Source organism: Strix uralensis, chromosome 18 (assembly GCF_047716275.1).
Source record: "Strix uralensis isolate ZFMK-TIS-50842 chromosome 18, bStrUra1, whole genome shotgun sequence".
NCBI classification, from domain to species: Eukaryota; Metazoa; Chordata; class Aves; order Strigiformes; family Strigidae; genus Strix; species Strix uralensis.
In genome coordinates this window covers 641,257-667,431 of record NC_133989.1, presented here as the reverse complement: position 1 = coordinate 667,431, position 26,175 = coordinate 641,257, and the positions used below count along the sequence as shown (strand labels likewise).

Sequence of the window (26,175 nt, the reverse complement as noted above, 5' to 3'; positions counted from 1 at the left end):
GCTCTGCTGCGCTGCTCCTGCTACACGCATCCCTGCTTGTCCCCGCTGACCTGAAACAGCACACATTCTGCTCCAGTTTCCCTCCCCAGGCTGGCGTGCCTGCAGAGCAGCACACGCTCTTTTTGGCACCCTCCATCACATGCTGCCGCCTCCCTTGGCGCTCAGATGAATCCTGGCCGAAGGCGGCAACTGCCGCTGAAATGACCCCTCGGCTACCAGAGAGAGGAGGGTTATTGAAACAGGAGCACTGGAGAAAGGAATAACTGCCAGCATGCAGCTCCTGCAGAGACTTAACCGGTATTAGCTAGAGGAAAAAAAACCTCAAACAAACCACTTCTATTTACAGAAGATCCCGTGGACTGAATATGAATGTGCCACAACAAACCAGAGAGAACCAAATAAATGTGTTCTACAGTCTCCTCAACTGCACTTGGGGGTCATACAGCACAAACCTTGGAGCCAAGTACAAAGTCAACGCTGCAAGCACACACGAGACATCTGTGTGAACGTCCAAGCACAGCTTCACTCTGAAAGGCCACCAGAGCCAGTGCCCCAGCCCGCAGCAACGCCGCTCTCCTCCGGGCAGCAGGACCGAGCTCCGAGGACAACTTCTGCCGGAGCACGGCCGGCCCTGGGTGGGGGATCACCCGAGGAGGTACCGACGGGCCGCGGGTCACTGCTGCTCCTGTGCCCTGCACACCTTTCCGCAGCTCCTGAGCAGTGTCCCAGCACGCCGCCACGCGCCGTCCCTCGCCGACACCGCACACAAAGCACCAGCTGCAAGTGGTGTTCAAAAACACGGTGTTTGGGAAACGGGCCTTGAGGGGCAGAGAGCAGCATGATCGTCTCCAAAAGCACTTTTTCACATAGGGCGTCTCACGCTTCTTTAACCACTAATATTTGGCTGTACCAGACTTCAGCAAAGAACAAAAGCAAGTGTGTCTCTATGTCCTTGCTTCTTCAGAAGGATTCTTTGTTGGGGACACAGACAGTGGGATTGAGGCACCCTCAGCACGTTCCCCACCAACACCGAGCTGTGTGGTGTGGGGACACGCTGAGGGAAGGATCCATCCAGAAGGACCTGGGCAGGCTGGAGAGAGGGACGTGCAAACCTCATGGAGTTCAACAAGGCCAAGGGCAAGGTCCTGCCCATGGGTCGGGGCAATCCCGAGCACAAACACAGGCTGGGCGAGGAGTGGCTGGAGAGCAGCCCCAAGGAGAAGGACTTGGGGGGGTTGGTGAGTGGAAAACTGACTGTGAGCCAGCAATGTGCACTCACAACCCAGAAAGCCACCTGTGTGCTGGGCTGCACCCAGAGCAGTGTGGGCAGCAGGGCGAGGGGGGGGGATTCTCCCCCTCTGCTTCGCTCTGTGAGACCCCCCTGCAGTGCTGGGTCCAGCTCTGGGGGCACCAACATCAGAAGGACACGGACCTGCTCGAGCGGGGCCAGAGGAGGCCACAAAGATGCCCGGGGGGATGGAGCACCCCCCCTGTGAGGACAGGCTGAGAGAGTTGGAGGGTTCAGCTGGAGAAGAGAAGGCTCAGGGGAGACCTTAGAGTGGCCTCCCAGGACTGAAAGGGGCTACAGGTTTTAAACTGACAGAGGGCAGATTTAGATCAGATATAAGAAGAAATTCTTCCCTGTGAGGGTGGTGAGGCCCTGGCACAGGTTGCCCAGAGAAGCTGTGGCTGCCCCCTCCCTGGAAGGGTTCAAGGCCAGGTTGGACGGGGCTTTGGGCAACCTGGGCTAGTGGAAGGTGTCCCTGCCTGGGGCAGGGGGTGGGACTGGATGGGCTTTAAGGTCTCTCCCAACCCAAACCAGTCTATTCATCGGTTTTATATGCAATTTATATACTCTCTCTATCTATATATACAAATATAAAATTATACTGGGCTTGAAACATTTCAAGCCAAGCTCTCAAGTTACCCCCCTCACGCTCTGGCTCCTTCTCATTTTGCCCATGAAGAGTTCCCAGGGGGAAGGAACCAGGCCTGGGAGCCAGTGCGAGGCGGGGGAAGGAGCCCAGGGAAGGCGCCCGCCTTCCTCTGCTTGTGAGAGGGAAGCGGAGCGGCCACATGCCACACTCTGCACCCCCGGCATCACAGGAGAGGCAGAGATGCAAATCATTTGCAGAACGTATGCCAACACCAGAAATGATGTTGGCAGTATCAAAGAGTATATGGTTTTAATACGGGGAAATAAAACCAAGCACAAAGGCGCAAAGCAAATGAGAGAGGCACGAGTTTCTCTCCCTTGCCAAATCATTTAGTATTGCTTCCTGCCTACAGGTCTGCGTTAAGCACAGACCTTCTGTTTTAGATACCTCAATGCATTCAAAACTGTAACTTCTCCAAGATGTCCTCACTGTAACCTTGCTGATTAAGACTGATGAAAAATAATGGCCATAAACATTTCCTCACCCAGGAGGAGAGGAGAAGGGGCATCAAGATTTGTTATGTTCAAAGAGGAAAATGCAACGTGCAGAGGAAAGGGATCACCATCTCATTGCCGTCAAACCCTTTTCACAGGCATTTCCACGGCGCTGCCTAGCCCGGAGCCACGAGAAGCCTGGATCGATTGCACCAGCACACAAAGAGCCAGCGGCAGCGCCGTGTTTGCAGGGAGCCTCTGCACGAAGGGGCAGCTCACGCGCCCGCGGAGGGGCTGCTCCCTGCGTCTGCCCCCGCCGCAGCTCCGCTTATCTGCGCGCAGCCAGGGCAGCACGGAGAGAGGCTGTGCGCACGCACGCGCACCCCCCTTTCATTAGCTACTTATAAATGTAGCTTCCTTAGAAACAGATTTCTGCCCGAGGTGGTGTCAATTTTTCATGTACCAAAGAGATTGGGAGAGCTGCTGGCAGGAGGAGCAGGGGAGATAACAGGTTTATCGGGTGGCCGGCGCTGTGTGGCTGCTCTGTCATTTCGACAGGATAACACGGGGGTGAAGGATGGCTCTGGGTACGTCAGCGCACGCTCTCGCTGCAGAGAGACAGCTCCTCCACAAAAAGTGACACCAAATTAAGTGTCCACGTTAAAAAAATATTGTAAAAGCCTCCAAAGTTCTTGCGAGATCCTATCTTCTTAAGGTGCAAAGGAAATAAAGACTTTTTTTTTAAATATATCCCAACAGATGCTCTGCTGTTTTAGCAAGAAGACAGCATTCTGTATTTCACACTATTTTTCCCCAAACCTTCTTTTTTTAGAAGTGTTTAGAAGTGTTGACACAGTGTTTTAGTAGTAATATTCTCACCAATGATAGATCTCCATTGCTTTTTTTCAGTATTCCTTTACTAGGAAATGTATTTTAGCCATCATTTTTGCTTTGGTGCTCATATGCAGATATTTATCCATTTTATCAATAAAATCTTTAAAACTACTGAGAAGTCTAAAGGAGCTGACACAGGTTTTTTAAGAATGAGGTTATTCTTTCAACATATCCCTCCAGAAAATCCAGGAAATATTTAGTTGACAGGTCAAAATGTTCAAAAAAAATATTTTACAGAAATATTCTAAGTATCTAAACCTTTTTTTTGATCAGCTTCCTGAAAAAACACACTAGTGTGTCTCATGCTCCCCCCCCCGAGATCACAATTATGCCGTAATGCAACTCCTGGCCCAATAAACACCAACAACCGTGTGCAAGGACACCAGCCGAAGAGAGGGCAAACCTCGGGGCAGAGCTCACGTGCTGTGGGATCCACGGGCGAAGCCTTTCTACGGCGGATGAAAGCGTTTCCAGGCGCGCTCAGCCAGGCGAGCTGCTGCCCTGGGACGGGAGGTTTCTGCGGGCGGGCAGACAGACTGCACCAACATATCCCTCACATGCACGGTTTTTGAAGTCCACAACCACAGTATTTGCTTTAGGTTGGATCTTTGGAAAACGGTGAGCAGCTGGTGCTGTTCAGAGTCCTCAGAAAGCAAAACCTGCAGCCGCCCAGCTTTGATCTCAGCTGACAGAGAGAGGCCACGAGCTGCACATCGCCCTGGGGCGACGCCTTGGGCAGCCAGCCTGCCTCTGAATATTTTGGGGTCTTCTCAATAATCCTGCCAGCGCTCAGCCAAAGTCCACATCACCTGCACAAAAAGCATCGTTTTCAGGGAGGGCAACAGACAAGGCCAAAGGCAGAAGTTGCTGCCTAGGCCCCATTTCTAAGAACAACTAAACATGTTTCCTTTGAAAAGCAAACACCAAAACGAGCCACGCTCAGCACCACCAAAGATCCCTTTAAAAGAGCAATGGTTATCAGCTGCAGCTAGAATGCATCAAGAACAACTTTTTTCATATAATCATCCCAAAATCTCACAAATTCAAGGATATGGGAAGACAGCAGCTTCTGTCATTAGCAGAAAACGCTGTTTCCTGCCCCATCGGCTGGTCCACGCGCGGGTGCCGCTGCCCCCCGCGATGCTGATGCCGCAGGGCCCCGCGCCAGCCCCATCCCCGGCTCTGGGCAGGTCACAGCACACGTGTCCCGCTCAGACCAGGATCACCTCGGGCTCTCGGGAGCCCTTCCCCCTCCAGACAGGCACGAAGACTTCAGAATGCGAGCAGTGTTTAAAACACCCTAATTAGATCGATCTTGACTTCGGCTGCGGCGTGTTGGAATACAGATTAATCTATTCCATGGCTGGCACTGGCAGCTGCAACAGCAGGAGGTCCTGTCAAATCAAGCCGTAACATTACACTCCCCTGCCTTTATTATTCTCCCCCCCCCTTTTTTTTTTTTTTTACATTTCACTATAACGGACATCTGCCTAGCAGGGAGGAAGCTCCAGCACGCTCCCCTGCAATGCTGATGCAGAGGAGGCAGCATCCTCCGGGAGGAAGGGGAAGGCGGGTGCTTCTGGGTGTGGGGGGACAGCAGCCATCAGGGGCACGCGCAGGGTGCTCTGGGGAACCCAGCAGAACATGTTTAAGATCCTTCTGTCTTGTAAAGAACTCTTAAGGTAAATTGTGGTTTCTAATTAGGAGCAGGAAAGTACTAGAAAAAAAAAAAGTAGTCACCTCTTTCAGAAACTTCCGTCCTTCCCATGCCCAAAACTCTGCAGGTTCACGCTTGTCTGGTGGGAAACTTGGAGGAAGCCCCTGGCAGATCCTAAGGGGCAGCAGCTCCCCCACCCCGGGAGGGAGGACGCTCGCAGCGAGGCCACACCACCAGAACACCCCGGGACCCGCCGCGCGCCCGGCCCAGCCTAAGGCCGCAGCAGGAGAGGGAGCTTCTCCCCCCACGGCTTCCGGAGGCGCCTCAAACCCACCCGGGAGGTTTTGCCATGCAGCTGTGAAGTCCCGGACGACCGACGGCTCCCGCGCTCCACTGGTGCTTGGGTCCGTGAGGGAATGAGGGACACACCACTCCCACGGGGTAGCACCCAAGGAGCTCACCTGTTTTCACACATACTGAGAATCTGCATTTCAGAAGAGTAACCCACTCAAGTATCACAGTATTTTGCCAAGAAAAATCTAATCTTAAAAAACTGACAACAGTAAGAAATACTGATTTTACTGATGGGTAAAGTGGGGCCTGGAAGGGTTGAAAAAGCTCCACGCGTAATGCCCCTGGTGAGCTGGAATCCAACCGTCATGCTGAATGTAAAACCAAAGTCTTTCTATCGACAGGGAAAGTTTATTTTTGTGATGTTCTTGTAACAGAGAATGCTAACTTTAATTGAGATAAATTTAACTCTGTCCTCAGCAACATGGCTCATTGAAATAACAGATTCCTGTCGCATTCTGGAGGGTTGGTGGTAAAATAACAAATTGGCACAATAAAGTTCTGTTTAAACAGACTGATGCCTTCCCTAGGTATTCACTTCAGAAGACCACCAAATGAAAAATATTTTCTGCCGGCTGGCAGAGGGTGTTCAGTGGATAAAGATAACTCTTTATCAGGCCATTTTTCTGTTGCTGCCTTTTCGCTCTCCCACGCCCAGGGAACTTACCTCTGCAGGAGGTATTCATGCCAAGGGCTTTCCTGCCTTTCAGGGTGAGGTACAAAGGAGTAAGAGCATATTTACTAAGAAATGGGGTTTGCTCGCTGTTTTTTAAAGGAAGCTTATAGCTGAGTGTCTCCAGAAGAGGCTTCCTTGTTGTTCGAGGGCAAAAAGCCACAGTGATGGGAATTCTCATTTGGAAATTGGCTGAACTAATTCTCAGGTTATCAAATTAAGGATTCCTAAGTAAAACTGACGTCTAAGTCAAGAGAAGGCATTTAAATGAAGATGAATTGGACAAACATCCTTTTATAGTTCATTAGACTCTCCAAGTGAGCAAAACTAGACTGCAAACAACCGTCCTGAGAAAGAGCAGGAGAATATACAGCCTGCCAAGCCAGTTATGATTGCTTCGCTACAGAAGGAATTCGTGTTTTCTCCATTTTTAGCTCCCTGAGACTGTTCAAGAATTTCAAGTCAGCATCCAGCACTTCAGTCTGACTGTTGCTGGGGGAAGTCCAGCACCAAGACCTGTTGCACCCTTAGGGAAGCGAAGACACACTGACCCTCGGCTCAGCAACAGAAGAGATTTCAGCACACAGCACTCGTACAGCACCCCCCGCACTTCAAAACTCACAACACAGAAGCATTACTTCAAACCTTACCCTAGATCCATGCCAAGAACCACCCCGAGCCAAATTCCCGTTGGTTCTGTGCAGCCACACGCACAGTGGGCGCTTGCCTCTGCCCCCCTCTGCCCCCCAGCCCCGCCGAGGCCGCGGGGCAGCCCCTCAGCACACCCCGTCAGGACACACCAACACGGCAGATCTCGCCGGCTGACATGCGCCGTGTAGCCCCCGGCCTCAGACTGACCGAGAGCACGTTTCTCCACAATTTGGCCTTTACCCTTCCACCGAGGCTCGCCGCAGGCAGGCTGTGCTACACTGCCGTGTGCCGCCGGCCAACAAACGCCACAGCCGGGCGATGCTGCACCGTGGCGCGTGCGTGGCGCAGCCTCTGAGCCAGCAGCCCTCCGGGTGACACTACCAGAGGGAGCTCGGTCCTTCAGCGGGGGGACTGCAGGGAGCAGCCCCTCGCAAAACCAAACTCTGAGCGACCAGTGGAATTAAACGTGTTTCTGCGGTCACTGTCGCTGGTTCTCCACCTCCTGCAACCTGCTGCATCCGCTCTCCCATCCGCTCCACGCGGCGCCAGGCAGCACCGAAGGGGGACCCCGCTCGTGCCACCAACCCCCCACAACAAACCACACCCCGACACGCTGCTCGCGACGCCGACGCGCTACTGCTCCTTCCGGGCTGCTGCTCGCTGCAGCTGCCCAACCCGGCTGGGCGCTCACCAGTGTTTTGACCCCACAGACACAGGAAAACTCTAAGCCATTTCTGTCTTCAACTGCAAAATATTTCTGGTTTGAGTTGCTTCACTGCCTCAGAAAAAAGGAAATTGCTTCAACTGAGATTTTTCCCCCAAACCTAATACCCTCAGAAGTATATCACAATCTGTACAAAGCCAGGCAAAATACAAGTGTAGATGATGTGCAGTCAGTTAGACACCACCAGCCCAATCTTCAGGCTCAGATCACCCATGAAGATGGTTAAGAAATTTTCCCTTTCTTTTTTTCTAATTACATAGTGTACCTAAAGCATAAATATGTGCAGTTTGGATTTAAATTGTTCACAGGCTCCCTAGCGTAAAATAATTTTCAAACACTGACAGTATTTAAAATGTAGCTAACCAGCACTGCCACCTTTATGCTAGCTTTTAAAAACAGAGAGAAATACATTACAGAAAAGTTATTTTTTCAAATTTAATTTGGATTATAAATTTCTGTAATAAATAAAAGCTCACCAAGTCACACCGAGATTTTTTTTTCACCAGGTGTTTATTATTTTGTCACGTTCAGAACACCGCCTTCAGGACAATAAAATAAACGTTATTTTATAGACTACCTCTTCTGTAGAAAGCAACACTGCTATAAACTAAAGACAAGGGCGTATTCTCCTACAACCATCAGACACATACGAGACTCTGTGCTCTGAAGATGGAGCCCCGGATGCCCCCCGAGAAGCGTCTCTGCAGCCGACTGTGGCATCCCCGCGCCCTGGCCAGTGCTGGGACCCGCAGCCCGGTGCCACCCGGGTGGCCGCAGGCAAAGGGATGCCCGGGACTGGCCGTGGGGCACTGGCAGAGCGGGCAGAGCCTCAGTGCACAAACGCTTCTGGCAGAGCCCTTTGGTACCTCACCTGGTGCGGAAGCATTTTAACAGGGCTGCCCTTTAAGCCTGCAATTAGGCTCCAGGGTTAACAGCCCATTAAGAATTTCCTGTGTTGCAGCATCACCAGGAGCGGCTGTCCCGACAAAGTCTCAGCGGCATTACACTGCGCAGCCCCTTAGAACTGCTTCTCAATAAACACTGATGCCTCTGCTACAAAGCCATCCCCAGTAACCCTTTAAAGGAACATGTTCCTCCATTTGACACACGCATGAGCTCTCCTAGCAGAAGAGGATCATTCTAATTATTTTTTTTTTTAAACAGTTTGAACACGGGATAAAGTTTTTACAAGAAAAGATGACAACTGAAGACTGAATACTAGTAGCATTCTTTCTGATAAACAAGCAGAGAGATGTGCAGACAGAAGTGAGTTCCCAGCTCTGCACAGAGGGTCCCACCAGACCCGTGGCGCTCCCTGTCAAACCGCCGGCACCAGGGAGTCTCTGCAGTGTTCCTGGAGCTGACCATGAGCCGGCAGTGCCCCCGAGCACGCAGCAATTACTGCATCGCTCGTGCAACATTTGGCAAAGTAAAAACATATACTGTGCTGCTTATACACGTGTCAGGACAATGGCTGTGACAGGCTCCAGGGGAACACTGTTAAACATCTCAATTAACTCCCATCCTTAGAAATTCAGTAACTCACCTGCCCAGCGATGCAAGACAAAGAAAATTGGACTTACTACCACAGTGTTTTAGGGAGAGTTTATTTTAATAAAACTGATTTCTGGACTCATCTTAATGTTCTCCATTTCTTCTGAATACTAATGAGAGGGAGGTATGATACAAAGACTGTTTGCACAGATCACTCCATTCTCCTGAGGGCAGATTTGCTTTTCTTCCTATCACGGAGATAGTTAGGAACTGACCCCGTCAGGGCTCTCCAGACTGTTACCTAATCCTCACAGTAGCCAGGATTGCACACAGATGTCATCTGCAGTCTCAAAACGAAGCAGATCAAACAGAGATTAACTCACTTTCCCAAACTGAAAAATTAAGTCAATGACATGAGCCACAGACCCAGATCTCTACGCAGCAGCTCATATTCTAGCTCGAGCTTTCTCTCAGTAGGAAGAATTAAACAACCTTATTTTCATACTGCAAATGAAGATTTCAAAACAGCCCCTAAATCCATCGTCTAAGCGCAACTACACCCTCTGCAATTTCATTGTGTAAACCCCAGAACACACGGCAGCATTTCTTCCTCACCGTTATCTACATGAGACAGACAAGGCGGCCAGAACTGGCAGCCGGGGCACGTGTCCCCCCCACGCTGGGCTGGGGCAGGAGCAGCCCAGCCACGCGTGTGCCCGGCCCGCGGCACTGCCACTCCCCGTGTGACGCTCAGCCCAGCCCAGCCCAGCCCAGCCCAGCTGCTGCCTCTGTGACAGCACCTTGGAGCGTTGGAGCGTTGGTGCTCCAGAACAGGCCTCGGTACCCGCTCACCACCGGCACAGTTTTCAAGAAGAAAACAGCCGCTTGCTGAATCTGCCCCTCCTCTTCCTCACCACCCCGACCCCAGGAACAAGCAGAGGGAGGGGCCGCCCCGTTCACCCAGCTGCGAGGACAGGACCAAGGCTGGGTATCTGGGTTCAGAGCTCCCATTTTGCTGCGTTTCCTTCCATTTTCCCTTGGTTTGCTGCAAGAGTTAAGGACGGGTGCTAGGCCAGCCTGAGACCCGCTCACACCGCTTCAGCTTTTGACAATATTCCCCCTTTATAGAACTGAGGTGAGTAATGGACTGGCACAAAACCTCAAGCATCACTGGCAGTATTTAAAGTTTCTTCCAAGACATAGTCAATTATCAACAAAATGGAAAAGGTAATGCTATCAGAAGCAGGAGGGACTGACCCTAGGGTCAGGCCAGCAGAAGGTCCTGCAGTAACACTCCACAGCAGATTTCTGTTGAAGCAGTTTTCCAAAGGAAAGAGCAAAAAAATAGGGAAAAAAAAAAAAGGCAACCTCAAAAGCATGCAGTTTATTTCTGCAATGCCTGATGTTCATCAAGTCACACTTCAGTGCTCAGAGCCATGAAAACACTGCTTTTGAGGTGACATTTGTAGCTGCCTCATTACTCTTTTCAAAAGAGTTTTGCATCAAAGAGTCAGAACTTCAAACAACAGACCCTACAGGAGTAAAATAACTTATTAACAGCACATGAAGTGGAATCGCCAGGCAGTGCTGATACCAAAACAAGCAGGGCAAGCCGAGCCGCCGGCGGCCAGCCTGCGAGAGCGAGCGGGCAGGCCCGAAAGCTGCCCGAGGAGCCCTGAGCACGGGAGGTGCCGATCGCCGCTCGCTGCAGGCGCCTCTCAGACACCTGCCTTCCACTCACCTCCCCCGCGACAACAGGAGGGTCTGGAAGCACGCCTACCTTCGTGTTCTTTTTCAGTTGTGCCAACTTTCTTTATCTTTTTGGGCGATTTCATGAAGAGAGGAAAGATGGTCCTCAGACCAAGAATGTCAACGAACTTGTGACAGTTGTCTGTGCCCTCGGGCCCAATCATGGCGTGGTCCAGCACCTTCAGGGCACTGCTGCGGGAAATCTTCTTCTCTCTGTGAAAAGAAAGAGGCAAGTCAAACTTTTCAGGGACATGAGGAACTCTGGACCACGCTCCCTGATAGAGACAGCGTGAAAAAGGGAAATGAGTAGGACAAGGAAAGTATGCAGAGTCTGAGCACAAGCTCTAAGCAAGATTTTCCTCAAGAAGACAAAACATTATATTGACAAATACTCTTTCCAAAACTGTGGCTGGGAACATTCTCTTGGTTATTTCCTTTTTAATGTCTTTTATTTCTTTTTCATTTTCTATTTTCTTTTTATTTCATTTTATGTATTTTATTGTTATGGTTTTATTTTCTTATTTTTTATTTCTCAGCTATTGAAGAAGTTATTTCTTCACCACCTTACAAACACTAGCACAGAACTGCAGGGAGACTGCGTTGGGTACACAAGGCAAATACTGTCACACCAAAAAGATCAGGATTTAGATCTAGCAATAATTCAGTTTAATAAAGGAGTAAGTTTGGTGGTCAGCTATAATGAAGAAAACCCCATCTCCAGAAAGCATGTTGGGAAGGATGCAGACAGACTCTGGGCTATTCTGTTCTAACGAGAGCTCGGAATGCTGGTGCTGGTAACCACACCGGTAACACACAGACTGAAAATGATCTCCAGAAGCCCTGTACCTCTCAAACCAGAAACAGAGGAGTTTATAATTCATCCAGGGGAAAATTTAAAATACCTTGTGAAACGTGAACTGAAAAAGCGGTCGCTAATACAGCCCATAAAACCAACAGACTAGGTAAACGTCAGCAGGAGCTGCCGCGAGCTGAAGAACGAGAGCCCCCAGCGTCCCCAAAGGCCTGGCCAGCCCAGGAGGACATTGCCTGGGGCAGGACGTCACAAGCCCCACCACCTTCCGCTCCAAGTGCATGGCAATCTGCCCTGATTTTGTCTTCCCCAAGATAATAAAGGTTTTTAACTGAAAGAGGGCAGATTTAGATCAGATATAAGGCAGAAGTTCTTCCCTGTGAGGGTGGGGAGGCCCTGGCACAGGTTGCCCAGAGAAGCTGTGGCTGCCCCCTCCCTGGAAGGGTTCAAGGCCAGGTTGGACGGGGCTTTGGGCAACCTGGGCTAGTGGAAGGTGTCCCTGCCCATGGCAGGGGGTGGCTCTGGATGGGCCTTAAGGTCCCTTCCAAGCCAAACCATTCCATGACTCTGTGCTAATTTAACAAATACATAGCTACACGCACATATAAAAATAACTCCCCCCAGAAACAAGCTGTGCTCTTCGCCTGGAGAGAGACGAGAGAACAATCCTCCTCGGACACACACCACCTGCTCCGCGCTGCCACCGGTGCTCCGACGGTACCGTGGGCCTGGAACAAGGGTCTACGAAGGGCAAAGCGCTGGGGCGGGTCAGCCCCCTGCTCGTCCCCACGGAGGCGGCAGCTCCCGCCCTGCCCGTGCTCACACCGGCCAGACCCAGCGGCGCGGGAGCTGCCCCCACAGCGGCACACGGGCACGCTGAGCAGCTAGCCACCGGGCCTCGCCTCCGTACGCGCGGGCTTCTTGAAGCCCAAGCTCGAGCGCTGCGGAAAACGCCTTCCCTTCAGAAAGCAAACTTTGTGAACCCTTGACAAGACGCAAGCTAAAAACCCAGATATTAACACCCAGCCCCGCAGAAAGTTCCCCCGCCCAGCGCAGCCGCGGGGGCGTCCGACGGGCACGACACAGCTGGCGAGAGCACCACGTGCAGCCGGGGGCTGGTGCAGTGGCCAGTTGTACCTGCGGGCAGAGAGCGGAGCAGGAGGGGGCTCAGCACCCCCACCCCCCGCTGCAGGGAGCTAAAAATAAAGTTCCTCTTAGGCCAGACAATATAAGAAATGTTTTCAGGGGAAGTAATTGCATATTGATCAGCATTTAGGAAGGTTGCACAGAGCTGATCTCTGGAATATTCATTGGGTTTAAGTTCAGGCTTTCAGAGATCAATAGCTGCTTGACTGGACTGTCTAGAGTTGATTTTATTTGAAATATTTATTCTGCCAGAGGGCAAGCAGTTTATCTTAGTCTCATCTGTGCTTATTGAGGTAACTTTTAGCTGAACACTAATTCAAAGACAAGCATACGTGAGGATCGCCGAAGAGGGAGTGACCTCAGTCTTCATACGGAACGCTGAATTACAACTTTATTTGCTAACCATTGTTTTCCTCCTTTTAGACCTTGACATGCGAGAGAGCTCTTTTGGTACATTTATCATTTCAGAAAGAAGAGGTGTTAACATTATTTGGACTTTTCCGCATTAGCATAACACAATCTCTCACTTCCCAAAATACTAGCAAAACCAGAACACTAGATTTCCTGGAAAAGCGCTGCATAAAATGGTTCTGTTTAATTAACCAGAAGATTTAGCAAAGAGACAGTCTAAGTTTCCATGGGGTCATTAGGAACAGCAGGACAAGAAAACACAAGGATTTTAATAATCGTCAAAAAATATACCCTGAACTAGCTGTAAGTCAAGCTTTGGGGAGCCCGACAGGGTTGGTTTTGCTGTACAGGAGAAGTACTTTGCTGAGGGTCGGGAAAAGCCACTGAATGGCTGCAGAATAGAAAATCACGTTGCCCGAGCGATGCCCGTTTCCGTAAGGCCCCTTTGCTGCATCTCTCTGTGCACACACACGCGCCTCCGGTTAATAACTGCGAAAGCCACACGTCATTTTTCCTATGCAACGGAGAATCTTCTTGACACATCCCCTGGGAACCGAGTGGCTGCATCTCCTCCAAACCTTAACACAATTTTACAGCAAAAGCAATAAGCTTCCTGTCAGCGCGCGCAAGGGAACTGACATTACAAGCCTGTTCTTCTCTTTTTTGGCTCTGTAAGGTAAACTGCATTTAGGTTACCAAGGCAAGGCTGAGGGACTGGGTACTAAAAAGTGCTTCCTGACCTAGAAAAAAAATTGAATTTAATTCTATGTGGTATTTATAAACTTTCCACCAGTGGTTACCACCTTGATAAACCATCTTATTTTTGATAGAGACACTCCATAAAATAAACGAGCCTCCATTGCTGCAGAGATGCAAATCAAGTAATTATATATACCCATGCTCTCATCCTACTTCAAAACTTCCTACCTCACTGCTGCTGTCACAGGCTCCCTGCTTCCCTGTCTGATCTTCTCCCAGACCCCTCTGCTCGGTGGAGTGGCCGACTCAAGCCCGAGACCTGAGCCCCAAGCGCAGGACTTGCTGTGGACACGCACGTGCAGCGCCGCAGCCACACTGTGCCCATTTTCAGGTGCTACCACCGGCTCCCCACAAACCAGCAGAAGCTCCCCCTATACAACGTCATCCCTCACCACCAGCCAGGCATTTTAAGGCTCAGCATAAGCAAAAGGAGCCCCGTTTCCATCACTGTCTGTAGGAATCTCTCCAGCACATGAAACGCTCAGCTGGAAGCTGCTGTTCTCCCCTCCAGGTCTGTGCACGACCATTATTAACAGAACAACCTCAGCACTAGATACAGAATGCTACGTTCTCCACGACAGTAATGGAGATTCAAGCCTGATATCTTTATTCTCACACAGCTTATCTATCTCACATCATGTCAATAAACTTTCAACTTTGCTTATTTGTCCTTTCATCCACACAGACTATGGTACAATGATTAACCGCCTTCAAAGTAAAAACAAAAAATAACAGATCTCTCCCCCTAGTCTTCAGAGAACACCGACAAGAGAGAAAAATATTCTGCCTTGTTTGTGGGGGAGGTGGTCAATCACAACTGCATGGCATTTCTGTTCTGTGTCTTCTTGATACCTTCATGATAAACCACAAAGAAGGGCAATACTCTGCAGCGCTCCAGGTCACAGCTACCAAGGTTCACTCCCCATTTCCAGTGCCAGCCTGCAGGTACCAAAGCAGTTCTGTCCCAGAAAAACTGAGCACCTGCAAGAGCTTTTAAACACACACCAAGGGAACTGCCAACGGTTACAGAGGCTGACAGAATTAACAGCCATTTCATATCTTCTGCATATTAAAATATGTAAAAAACCCACAAGCAAACAAACACCAAAACCTTGCAGCGTCAGTTCTCAGACACTTTGCGTTGGTGGTTTGCAAGCTACCGAGATGTGCCCTATTTTCCTCACCAAAGCGCCAAGTCCAGCAGAGCTTTCTACCTGCAATCAAAGCAAGGACCCCCCACGGCAGCAGTGAGCACACCCAGAGCTTCTCCTCCTAAGGCAGTCGCCTCCTCCCAGCATCCCCTCCCTGATTTTCATCTCCACAAACCAGGGCTTTTCCCTCGATCAGACGATCTCCACAGAGCACTTGACTCCAGCATCATTCATTCCCTTACTACTGACCAAGCGCCAGGACTTAGAACCCAGATAGCTGGTTTTCAAGAGATGCCCGGAGATCGCAGAGCTCAGCACCGCGTTCCGGCAGTTCCGAAGATCCGAGTTAACCACTTAAATAACACATATACCGCCACGTCTTGCCAGGCCTGTGGAAGGAGGCTGCCCACGGTGGGAAGGAAACACCAGCCTGCCAGCAGGAACAGCTCCGGGGCAGCGCTGCGGCTCTGAGCAGCCACTCTGAAGCATGCACACAGCCTTAAGCGTGGGCCGAGTGTCACCGATTCCACATGCTTTAGTTACAGGTGTGATCATCGGTGTCAGAATCCTGCAGTGTCACTCCTTAGGGGTATTAAGACAAAAAAAGAATATTGTGTATAGGAATGAACTGACATGTCAACAACACAGTGTCAAATACTAGGAAAAGTGGTTGGCAGCTCTTCAAAAGAGGAAAAACATGAATCACCAGCTTAACACTTTCAACTCTAGTCTGAAGACATCATTAGAAGCAAGAAGTTTACTCTCTCTGTCCAGCTAGTGCTGCTCTCTCCCAATGAGATTTGCAGCGTAGGACAAGTTGGGGCCAGAAGGGAGCTGGTTTGGGGAAAAGACTCAGTCAACTGTCGGCTCACATTATTTGTTCAAACAGCCAGGAAAGAACAACTTCAACTTTTCTACTTATCTGAACTAGATTAGGAGAGTTTAAAAAAAAAAAAAAAAAAAATCAACTGTCAGTATAGTCCATGTGTATGGACAGCCGTGCTATAAGCTTCTAGAAAACATTCCATGAATTGTTACTTTTTTCCCATTGTCACTTTACCAATCCCATTCAGACTGCACAATCAGTTGGTTCCTAAGCATCAAAAGATTGAGGTCTTGGAAACTCCTTCCATTAGACACAGCTGCTGCTGGTGGTTAAGTCAGGCTTTGTCCTTCCTAAACCCTTCACAACGACAGGGTGGGGGGGAAATGCATTCAGGGAGAAATTTTCCTCTTGTCATCATTTTCCAGCTGGGATCCTGGTACAGAGTGGTAAACAGTAGAGTCCAAAAATGGGGAAAAAGCTGTTAAAAATCCAAACACTGAGTCCCACCCACATGGCACAAGAAGTGCAAGTAATTAGTTCTGCAAGGCTAGCTCAGCAGCTTAGTACTTGAGGCAGAGGGAGGCTTCCCTCTCGCTCTTAGTTTTGGAGCTTTTCTTTAATTAGCCTCAAGAAAACCCAGTGTTCCTATCTGAATAATCCACGTTTGGTTATTTATTCAGCTCCCTGCTGCTGCGCATCGCCCAGCCGTGTGCTGCAGGAATACATCATCTCCTGGCGTTTGCCAACCAGCCAGGCACCAGCGAAACCAGCGGCAGCCCCACTGTGCCCAGTCCCGAGGCTGGAGGACACTGGTCAGCGCAGGAGACGCAGCTCGGTACCAGACTAGAAGTGAGGAGAGCGCAGGGAAGCCCTGGAGACCCACAGCGGGACAAAATGTGTCACAGGAAGAAACGTGCACTTGTGCCCATTTCACAAGAGCCGTTTTTGTATCAACATCCACAAAAACTCACCAGCTCAGAGGATACACAACACAGAGAAGCTTAAATTCGGAAACAAAAGGAAAAACATTTTCCCTAGAGACATCCAACCATTCTCTTACCCTCACTGGGTCTTTTAAATCCTCAGGGGATTAGAGGCCTGACCTACACCATTCTTTCACCTGGTGTCTGCCACACAGCTCTGCCCTGTTACTGGCCAGCAGCTACTGCAGTAACCCCAGGTCTGGGAAACAAAGCTAAAGACAAAGAGTGGAGCTTCTGTGTCTGAGAAGGTCCAACTTACACGCTGGGAAAAAAAGAAAGAGAAGACAGACAAATCTAATGGAAAACCACAAACACCTAGCCAGAAGGCGTGTTGGTATGTCAAAAGCAGACAAGAAATATCACAGTTATCTGGGTACCTAAGCATCAGATTCATCAGCTGCAGCCCCTCGCCCTTCAGGAAGCGATCGCGATTGGAACTGAGCATCAGGCAGGAGCAAAGGGAGTCAAACAGGTTCTCCATCATTTCCTGCTCTTCTGCTGTACTAGGGTTGTGTCGCTTAAACACCTGCAGGACAAAGATAGCAAAATTACCCCAAAATGAAGGGCCCAATTTAGTCCATGCTGTGGTAGAGTAGACATGAACATTTTACATCACAAGCCTTCAGCATCCGATAGGCATAAGCCAGCAGTCACACCCATCGCTGATGCGTTCTCTCTCAACTCTGCTGCCCTCTTCACTGCCCTGACCGTTTACCAACAAACGTGCAGCAGCCTAACGCAGGATTTAATACGGGGCCCCCGAAGGGCAAGGCGAATTCCCCAACTGCCCAATTCACAACAGCACGTGGATATGCTTCTCACCAGTGCCCTCAGCACGGCGCTCACTGAGGGTGCTGCAGACAGCACTGCCTCGAGAAATAGAAGTGAGCTATGAACACCCGACCTTCAGCGAGCTCAAAGCAGGCACAATGCAGTGGAGGATGCTGAAGACGGCCAAATTCCAACCCTGCCTATCTCCTACTTGCCATGCAATTAGAACAAAATAATTTAACTTCTGCGTACCTCAACGTTAACATCTTTAAAATGGGGATTAACCTCATCTACCATGGATGATACACCCATGTGGAAGCTGTTCAGGGACTATGCTGCCACTAAACATGAAGCACTGCTGTCCTTCAGCAGCTGCAGTTTGCCAGACTCTGTTCCAGCTCCTCACAGCCAGCCCATGAGTCTCCCGACAGCAGAGAGGGCGTATGTGAATTACTCACGGATAACTGCTGAAGCAGCACATCGATCCCATCCAGCTCCCCAAGCAATTCTCTGTTGTCTAGACGGAGGTGGGGGGACGGGGGAAAAGAGAGAGAAAAATGAAGCTAACTGTCAGATTTTACAGCCATCTAACACTGATACATCAGTGAACAAAATCAATACAGCTTGACAGAATACAAAAGCTGCAGAGAAAGAGGGTGCATGCGTATGTGAGAGAGCACGCGCGGGGGAGAGAGCACAGGCGAAGGGAAGCCGAAGGCAGAAGAGTGCTGCTGTGGTCTGAAAGAAGTCTGGATCCCACCCCAACAGAGTATCGATACCAGAGGCATGTCTCACCGTCGTTATTCTGGAGCAGAATAGCCAGCACCTCGCTGCAGTACAGCTTGTTGGCGTCAAAAGGCATCTTAGCCTGTTGGTGAGGAAGGAACAAGAGACCATCAGGGCACGGCCCTGGGATTCACTGATTTGAAGAACACATTAATCAAATCACCAAACGCATGAGCAACGCTTAAACCAACATACAACAGCGGTAACTTCGCAGTACACCGCAGGGACAGAACAGTGGCAACTCTCTCTGATTCAGGGGTGTCGGGGGTGTGTGCTCATGCACGCATGTGTAGAAGCTCAGCTCTGATCCTTCACACTGCCCTACGTCAGTAGGTTTGACCAAGTTGGCTCAAAACCCCTGAGGAGTCTCCAGCTGTCTGCAACACTGAACCTCTTTCCTGTGATAAACTTTCCTTGTTGTTATGTGAGTGCATGATGCTTATCCCTATCCTGGAAGTCTGCACCTGTCACCAAAAACAAGAATTTCAGAAAATACATCACAGTAACATCAAATAGTAACTGCAGAGTTTTGTATGAGGATCACAACGTCACAAGCAGAAGAACATGAGATGGGTTTAGCCTGCACAGTCGCATAACTTTCATTTCATACATTTTCTCCATACTCAAATGTGTTAAAAAAAAAAATCATAATGAAACCAAAACACTGAATTTGAAGGAAAAAAAAAAAAAATATCCCTGAAGTGGGATTCTGAACTAGATCCACTGTTTTTGCGTGCTGCCAAAGTAGCTTCATCTACACAAACAGACTGAACGTTAACTGATCTGATAATAATGCAAACTGGTTTACTGAAGGAATTCATAAAATAAACCAAAAAAAAGTTAAAAATCATCAGTTACCAGCTATTTGTATTCCACTATTCGAGGTGGTGGTGGGGGGGGAAGCAAGCAGCAAGTACTAGGCTTAAAACATGCCATTTGTCAGGCGCCCTCTTCCCCCAACCCCACGACTACCTGCAGCTCGGCTGAGCCCACCCGCCCGCACCAGGCTGCCGTGGGCCAATTATCCCGACCTGCTGCCCCAGGAAAGGTCACAACGCACGAGCACCATCCAACACAGAAACATGAGGAGCAGGGAGATCCCAAATGCCACCAACCATTGAATTTACACAAAGCTTTTCAGTGCCAACGGTCCCCGGCCGCTCTGCAGAGGAGGGCACGGGCAGCAGCCAGGCAGGTCCCGCAGCAGCCGGCGGCGCGCGGGGAGGCGGCAGGCGGGGTCCTGTCCTACGGCCAGCGCCGGGAACAACGCTGTGTTCTCCCAAGGCTGCACACAACATCATCAAACCCTGCTTATGTCTGGAGCAGCGAGCTACTAAGCTCTCCATCGGAGCTTTGCGAGGCAGTTCTGACAGTCAGAACACAATTATGCAACCTGAGATGCAGTCAGAAAACAGGAATTCGCTGTGCACCAGATGTCTCACCGACGCCTAGACAGAGCTCGGATTTTAAAACTCATCCCGCAGACATGCTTCAGCAGCACGATGCTCTACCCAGCTGCTGTGATCCTGGTTTAATCCCAACCACATCTGTCAGGGCGAGAGATTCAAGACCAAGCGCTGCCACCAGCAAAGCGCCAGCCGAGGGTTTCATTAGCCTGCGGCTCTGCGAGAAGCGGCGCTGCCTGATCACACATCCCCAAACCCAAACCCACGCCGGGGCAAAGGAAAGACACATTCAGCACCAAGGTTTGAGCACCTTCAACATCCATTTTCTGCGGCACCAAGCAGGGGAATCCAAGTTGTGATTATTTTGCTTTCCCCAGTTTCTAGGTCTCTCAGCTGCCAGAGTAATTACAAGGCAGGCAGCAGTACATACCTGCCTGGAATAAAATTAACTTCACTTTTTGTTTTTAAGCAAAAGGAATATAATTATGTTACTACCTGTAGTGAGAAATTATAGGTCACTTCTACTAACAAGTATATGAGGTGCACAGAGGGGTATCTGCACACTTACAAAGCTGACAGAGTGTTTTGGCGATTCAGAGGCCTTCCAACCATAAAGACATTTAAGTATGAAGTGCTCATGCCTTACTAACAGGGTTAGGAAAAAGCCAGAATCTGTTTGCTAAATTTCTTTCACCAGCTCTGTAAGAGTGCTGAACTATCCATTCCTTTCCTATTTTCCAGGGAATGTTCAGGCATCTGTTCACACAAGAGTTAAACAGTATAAACTGTGTAACTCACTGCCACAGGATGCTAAGAATATCAAAAAGTACTTTTGAATTCAAAAGACAACCAGATGAGTTCAGAGAAAAAGCCGCCACCACCACCAGCAGTTAAACAAAAACACCGCTGGAAACTCAAAAAAGCGTTAGGAACGTAGGAAGCAAAGGCATTTATTAGTTTCCCCGCTCACTGGTCAGACCTACAGGTCCCAGCCACGGACCAGAATCCACCACGCAGGAATCATACGAGCAGAAGGACGACACCTTCTACTGCAAGATGTTTACAACATAAAGACAAGACTGAAGTATGTCCGTGGAAACTAAAACCGCAGCTACAAACCCTGAATTCTAACTTTTCACCCTTAACTTGGCTTCTCCAACACACGCACGTGCGCACAAAACCAGCCGATTTTGGGCAATGTTGTGAGTTCAACCTAAGCGGTCTCCAGAAGGCAGGCGGGCGCTGGCGGAGCTCCAGCACCAGGGCTGCCCGAGGCGGGGACGCCGCGGTACGGCAGCGCTGCGCGGGGACCGGCTCTGCAGGCCAGACCGTCACACGCTACCGGAAACAAGTCAAACCCAAAGACATTCAAGAAGACTCGACATTACAGATGCTTTTCCAGGCAAACGCTACAGAAACGGAGAGCACTTCTACTCACAGACCTGCATCGCATTGTGTAGAGCTCCTTACACATAACGCCAACTCCTTCAGCTTTGCTAGCTTACAGTAAGTTAAAGGGACATTCCTCCCACTCTGAGGTGAGTTTTGAATTCACTGTTTTGACAAATGTTAGAATTTAGCACAAAGATAACCTACACAAATGGAAAGGACCAATAGTAAGTAGCCTCAGGCCTTTCATACTGTGCCAAACGCCACCTCACACACAGCAGGTTCCAGAGCAGCGCCCTGACAGTTCTCCCTGCGACACCTCCCAGACGACGGCAGTAGACAAGCTCACCTTCAGCCTCTTGAGCAACCACTGCATCAGGCCCTGCTGCGCGGCTTCCGTGCACATCTCCGGGCGGAACTCTGCCATGTTCTCCACGATTGCTGAGGAGACACAGAAAACAGACGTTTTTCCCCACCTGCGCTTCAGCTCAGGCCTGTATCAACACTGCTTTGCGAGGTCCTCCCTAGGGCTCCTCAAAGTTACATCTTATTCACAAAACTACCTTTTTTTGAGCGAGACAAGCTCAGGTGAATGATGCCCTCCCAGTTTTTACACTGCCCACACAGCCCATCCTCAGTGACGCCAGCTCCTGCTGAAGAAGCCTAAGATCCTTCCCTTTACTCCAGCAGCAGTTCTCACTGCACAAAACTTAACTAACACCAGCAGCAGTAAACATTCCAAAACTCACGTTTCCAGGGTCTCTCATTCTTCCAGTCCTCAGAGATCACAATCCCCAAGGACTGAAAGGAGCAGAGGATGGTTTAAATGCTAATGATGGCAACAGGCTGCAAAGGTGCTGTGCAAAGACTGGGGAACAGAGAGGTAACGACGGGCTACCTGAAATGCAAACGTTCTACCACCTGAAAGTTAAATAGATCGCTTAGACGTAAGAGCCCTCGGTGGAGTAAGCAAAGCTGCCAAGTAAGCCCGCAGTGAACATGGGGGCAGTGGAGCACCCCTGGCGCGGTGCAGCCTCACCGTGTATCAGCACCTCCCTACACAACCGCTTCGGGAAGAGGCACCTACAGCCGCCGTGCGACAAGCGCTGGCCCCAGGGACGGGGCTTTACTGCGAGTTCAAGCGGTGCTGGAACTAAAGCTGCCCCGGGTCCTCCGCCGCAGTGCCGGCAGCTCGCGGGAAAAGGAGGGGGGAAGGGAAGGCGGGGGATAACCCACCCACCTTCACAAAATACGGAAAGAAGCGGGAGGCTGTGCAACAGCCGCTTACCCAGCGTGTTGTGGACACCATCAGCTTCCTCCTTCACACTTTCATCCAGGCGCTCTAAATTCTGGACCAACAAGGCCACGACCTGGCCCTCCACCTAAATCACCGGGGTCATGGGAAAGATAAAAAGGTAAGAAAGAAGACTGAAAAAGGGAAGATGAAGGAGGAGGAACGGGCGAGTTAATAAATAAAAATCAATAAGCCCTGCTGAAACATCCTGCCAGACATGATCAGAAGACGTTAACAATCTTGCTCTGAAATCTCAGAGGAAGCGAAGGAATCACCAAGTAAATCTGCCACTATTGTCCTAATTAATTAAACAACTTTTGTGTTTCAGATTAAACAGGAAAACATCTGGAGGAAAACATGCACCTTGTCACAGTCTTATTTCCTGAACGAGCCTGATTGATTTATAATCCCTCAGAATTCTGAAGTGCGAGGCACCACAAACCACCGCGGATGGGCCAGCCCTCAGCTCTGCCAGCAGCTCCACCACAACTGTTCACTGCCCGTCTGCCTACGCTTCTGCTACATCTTCCGCCTTAAAACTGAAGGAGCAACGCTCGCACATGCAGATACTAATCCAAACACTGAAGCCTTGCATTCAGCCCCCAGCAAGGTGAATGTACCAAGCTGAGTTCAGCACGCTAACAAAAGCCAGACAAATCGAGGGCAGGAGCAGATCCCACTTCTGCAGGCAGAGCCTCACAACCAAAAAGCTCACGCAAGAAGCGCTTCCAAAGCTGCAGTGGGACAGAGTCCAGCTTGACTTCGGCTAACTTTCCATTGTGGACATGAGCTTGGAAAAGTTAAACAAAATAACATTTTGTCCTGGTTTAACCAGGATAGGGTTAAGTTTCCCCAGCAGTGGGGGGGAGCTCTAGCCGGGTTATTCAGATACCATGCCAAAGTCACATCCTGGCAGGTCACATTTTTTCCTGGCGCGGAGCGCGGTGCACTCGTGGTTTTGTACATCGTGCTTCAAACTGCTGTATTTGGTAGCTATTTTGCTCTGTTCATTGCTATCACTATTACTGTTATTGTTATTGTTGTTGTTGGTTGTGTTGCTGTTGCACTGTTGTATTAAACCTTTCCTTATTTCAGTCTTGGGGCTTTGTATTTCACTCCCTTTGTGGGGGAGGGGCAGCGGCCGCGGGGTCTCAGACCCCGGCAGGGGCTAAACCACCACACATTTCCAATTCAAACACCATTAACTAGCTTTGGGCTGAGTGAACACATGGAAAAAATACAAGTACAAGCTGCTGAGGAAGGTAGTGCAACTTCACAGATACCCTACATTATACCTACTTGCTTTGGGGAAAAAAAAAAAAAAGTAATCTAAAAAGCAGACATCTAAACATATCTCTCAAGATATGCCTGACCTGTTTCTTTCAAAGAGGACAATAAAACCTCTAAAACTTGGCTATTATCAGTGGGCTGGTGACAAGGAAAACAGAGAAAAAAAACTTCACTTGATTTACTACCTCTCTGCACATTTTATAGAAAACATCTTCGCTAGCAGTTCCTCTCTACCATTTCGGTCATCCAGCAATCTTTCCACGAAGGCAGAGTAATTAAGAACAGCCCAGAGGCCAGCTGGAGGAAATCAGCTCCGGGCAACTGCCATTAACCTTTGGAAGGTAACATTACAGTGACTGGACAAGAAGGATTGTAGGAGAAAACAGAGCAGCCAAACAAAGCAAACAAAAGAAAACCCATAATTCCACGTCTTTCAATCTCAACGTAATAGTTACAGAACAAGACACAGCCACAGCATTTCACAAACGCAGCAATTCACCAGCAGAAGCTGCCAAAGGTAGACAGATGTGGCCAAGTTCGGGGGGGTTCTGCTCAGTTCAGCATCCGCCTCCCGCAGCCAAGGAGCAGGGGGCACCCAGCGCAAGCGCCAGGGAAGGGGCAAGTCCACCGCCATGGAGGCCAAGAGGCACCCGAGGGAGTTAACCAGGCAGGGAGCACTTAAGACCGAGCAATGCATCTTCTGCTGCACGTGGGTATTTTTCTGGGGTTGTTTAATCTCTGCGCCAAAAAGGATCATCACCTCTAAACGCTCCTCCGCCCTTAAAATGCATTAGCTCTGTTACATGAAAACTTTCAAGCTTTTACTTCTTGTTAAGAAAAATGCATACCCTCACTATAACAACAGATCTTCCAGATCATCGAACACAGATTTTGGGGTTGGAAACAAGAGTTACTGGGTAGAAGACTACTCATCTCCTGTGTGAAAGGTCAGTCTGAAAGATCACAACGGCCCCGCTGTTCTTCAGAAAACAATCTGAGCCCTGCCTCAAACATCAATTTTTCACGGGTGAACAGAGGTCACCCTTTGCCACAAGGAAGAAAAGTACAAATCAACCTCCTGTTTTCAACAGGACACTGCTCAAGTCACAAATGTTACTTCATTCTCCCTCCCTGAACGAAAAAAATCTCCCAGCTGACACAAATTCTGCAATGTGAGCACGTTCCTTCCAAAAAGCGCAACTTGAACTCACGGTGCGAGAAGAACCCTCTCCCCAAACTCCGACATGGCGTTAGAAACACCCACCGCAGTCCTCAGCGCAGCATCCCAGGCACAAGGAGCAGGCTCCTGCCCGGTACGGATCGCCGCAGCCGCGGAAAGCGGGGCAGCTCGGGGCGTCGCTGCCGCCCTGCGTCAGGCAGGCGTGGTTCGGGCACTGAAATCACGGGGAGTTTGCTACTTACTAGAGCGTCTATGAGGACTTCAGCTCCTTCTTCACTCTCATGGAGAGTATCTATATCAGTCAGCTCTTGAAGCAAGTCCACCACGGCTATGGAAACATGTGCCAGGTGTTAAGGACAACCAACACGGAGACAGACACATTTCAGATCAAAAGCAGATTGCTCAGGCCAGCGTGCGCACGGCACGACCCAACCAGCTGGTAACGTTACAGCAGTGGGGCACGGAACACCAGAGCCAAGAGCAGAGCCTGCTTCAGCAGACAGTCTCATAAGCACCAAAATCAGGGAATCCTAACAATTAAGAATGATAAAACCAAAGGTGACTGTGTGCTTACCGTATCAGGCAATTTTACTGTTTCTTGATGATACTAATTTTTTGATTTTTTCAAACCAAAACTGCTAGAGTTGGTATAACTAGGCACCATCTTGCATCGTCAAGATTGAGTATCAGCAAAGAGAAATGAGTTATAATAATGTGATCTGGGTATCCTGCTCTCCGCGACACCCTGCTAACCCGCCACGGCACGCGGCTAACAAGGCCGCTGCAGGACGCGGGAGCGACCACCCGCTCCTGCCCGGCCCAATTAGGCCAGCATGCTCCTCTAACCGCGGGCCTCGCAGGAGCAGCGCAGCTTCTGCCAGCCCAATTTTCACTCATTAACTCTGGGCTGCATAACACACGGCTCGCCCGGCTGCTACACGGCTCTCTTGTACGACGAGACGTATTCCAGCTCATTAGAGCCACTTTCCTATTCTCTCAGACATGCTGATCAATCTTGCCCCAGTCCCACCGGGGTAGAACAGGACATGCAGTTTTCTAACAACTTTGTGATGAATCTCTTTAAAATGCACAGGCTAACGATCCAGCCTCCCAGTTCTCCTATTTGTGCATTTGCTCAGACACACGAGCAGCAGCACAAGTATTTGCACGTATCTTTTCTTAGCAACTTCCAGTTGCAGCTGCCATCAGGAACCAAAGAGAGGTGGTTACTCCTCACCGGGCAGACAGTCACTCGTGCTCATACAAAAACACAGTCAAAGGCACCAGGGTACAATTTTTAAAAGCAAGTTGGAGCACAACTCAATAAGCAAGTTAACAGGAAATAACGTGCCTTACATTTATTCTGCAAGAAACCAACTATTGATTAACAAAAGCTGGAGGAACGGGC

General features: G+C 49.8%; 1 protein-coding gene across 2 annotated transcripts in view; it reads right to left on the bottom strand.

Annotated features, from left to right (window-relative positions):
• Positions 1 to 26,175, bottom strand: part of CTNNBL1 (catenin beta like 1) — a 55,522-nt gene that overhangs the window by 14,322 nt on the left and 15,025 nt on the right. The window contains exons 5-11 of one of the 2 annotated variants that reach the window (XM_074888044.1): positions 25,010 to 25,107; positions 22,292 to 22,385; positions 21,353 to 21,444; positions 18,218 to 18,290; positions 17,881 to 17,939; positions 17,029 to 17,177; positions 10,596 to 10,777 (exon numbers count right to left, since the gene is read on the bottom strand). In XM_074888044.1, coding sequence (XP_074744145.1) covers positions 10,596 to 10,777; positions 17,029 to 17,177; positions 17,881 to 17,939; positions 18,218 to 18,290; positions 21,353 to 21,444; positions 22,292 to 22,385; positions 25,010 to 25,107 — 747 coding nt within the window. The remainder of the gene's footprint in view (positions 1 to 10,595; positions 10,778 to 17,028; positions 17,178 to 17,880; positions 17,940 to 18,217; positions 18,291 to 21,352; positions 21,445 to 22,291; positions 22,386 to 25,009; positions 25,108 to 26,175) is intronic. The other variant, XM_074888045.1, reaches the window with a different exon arrangement.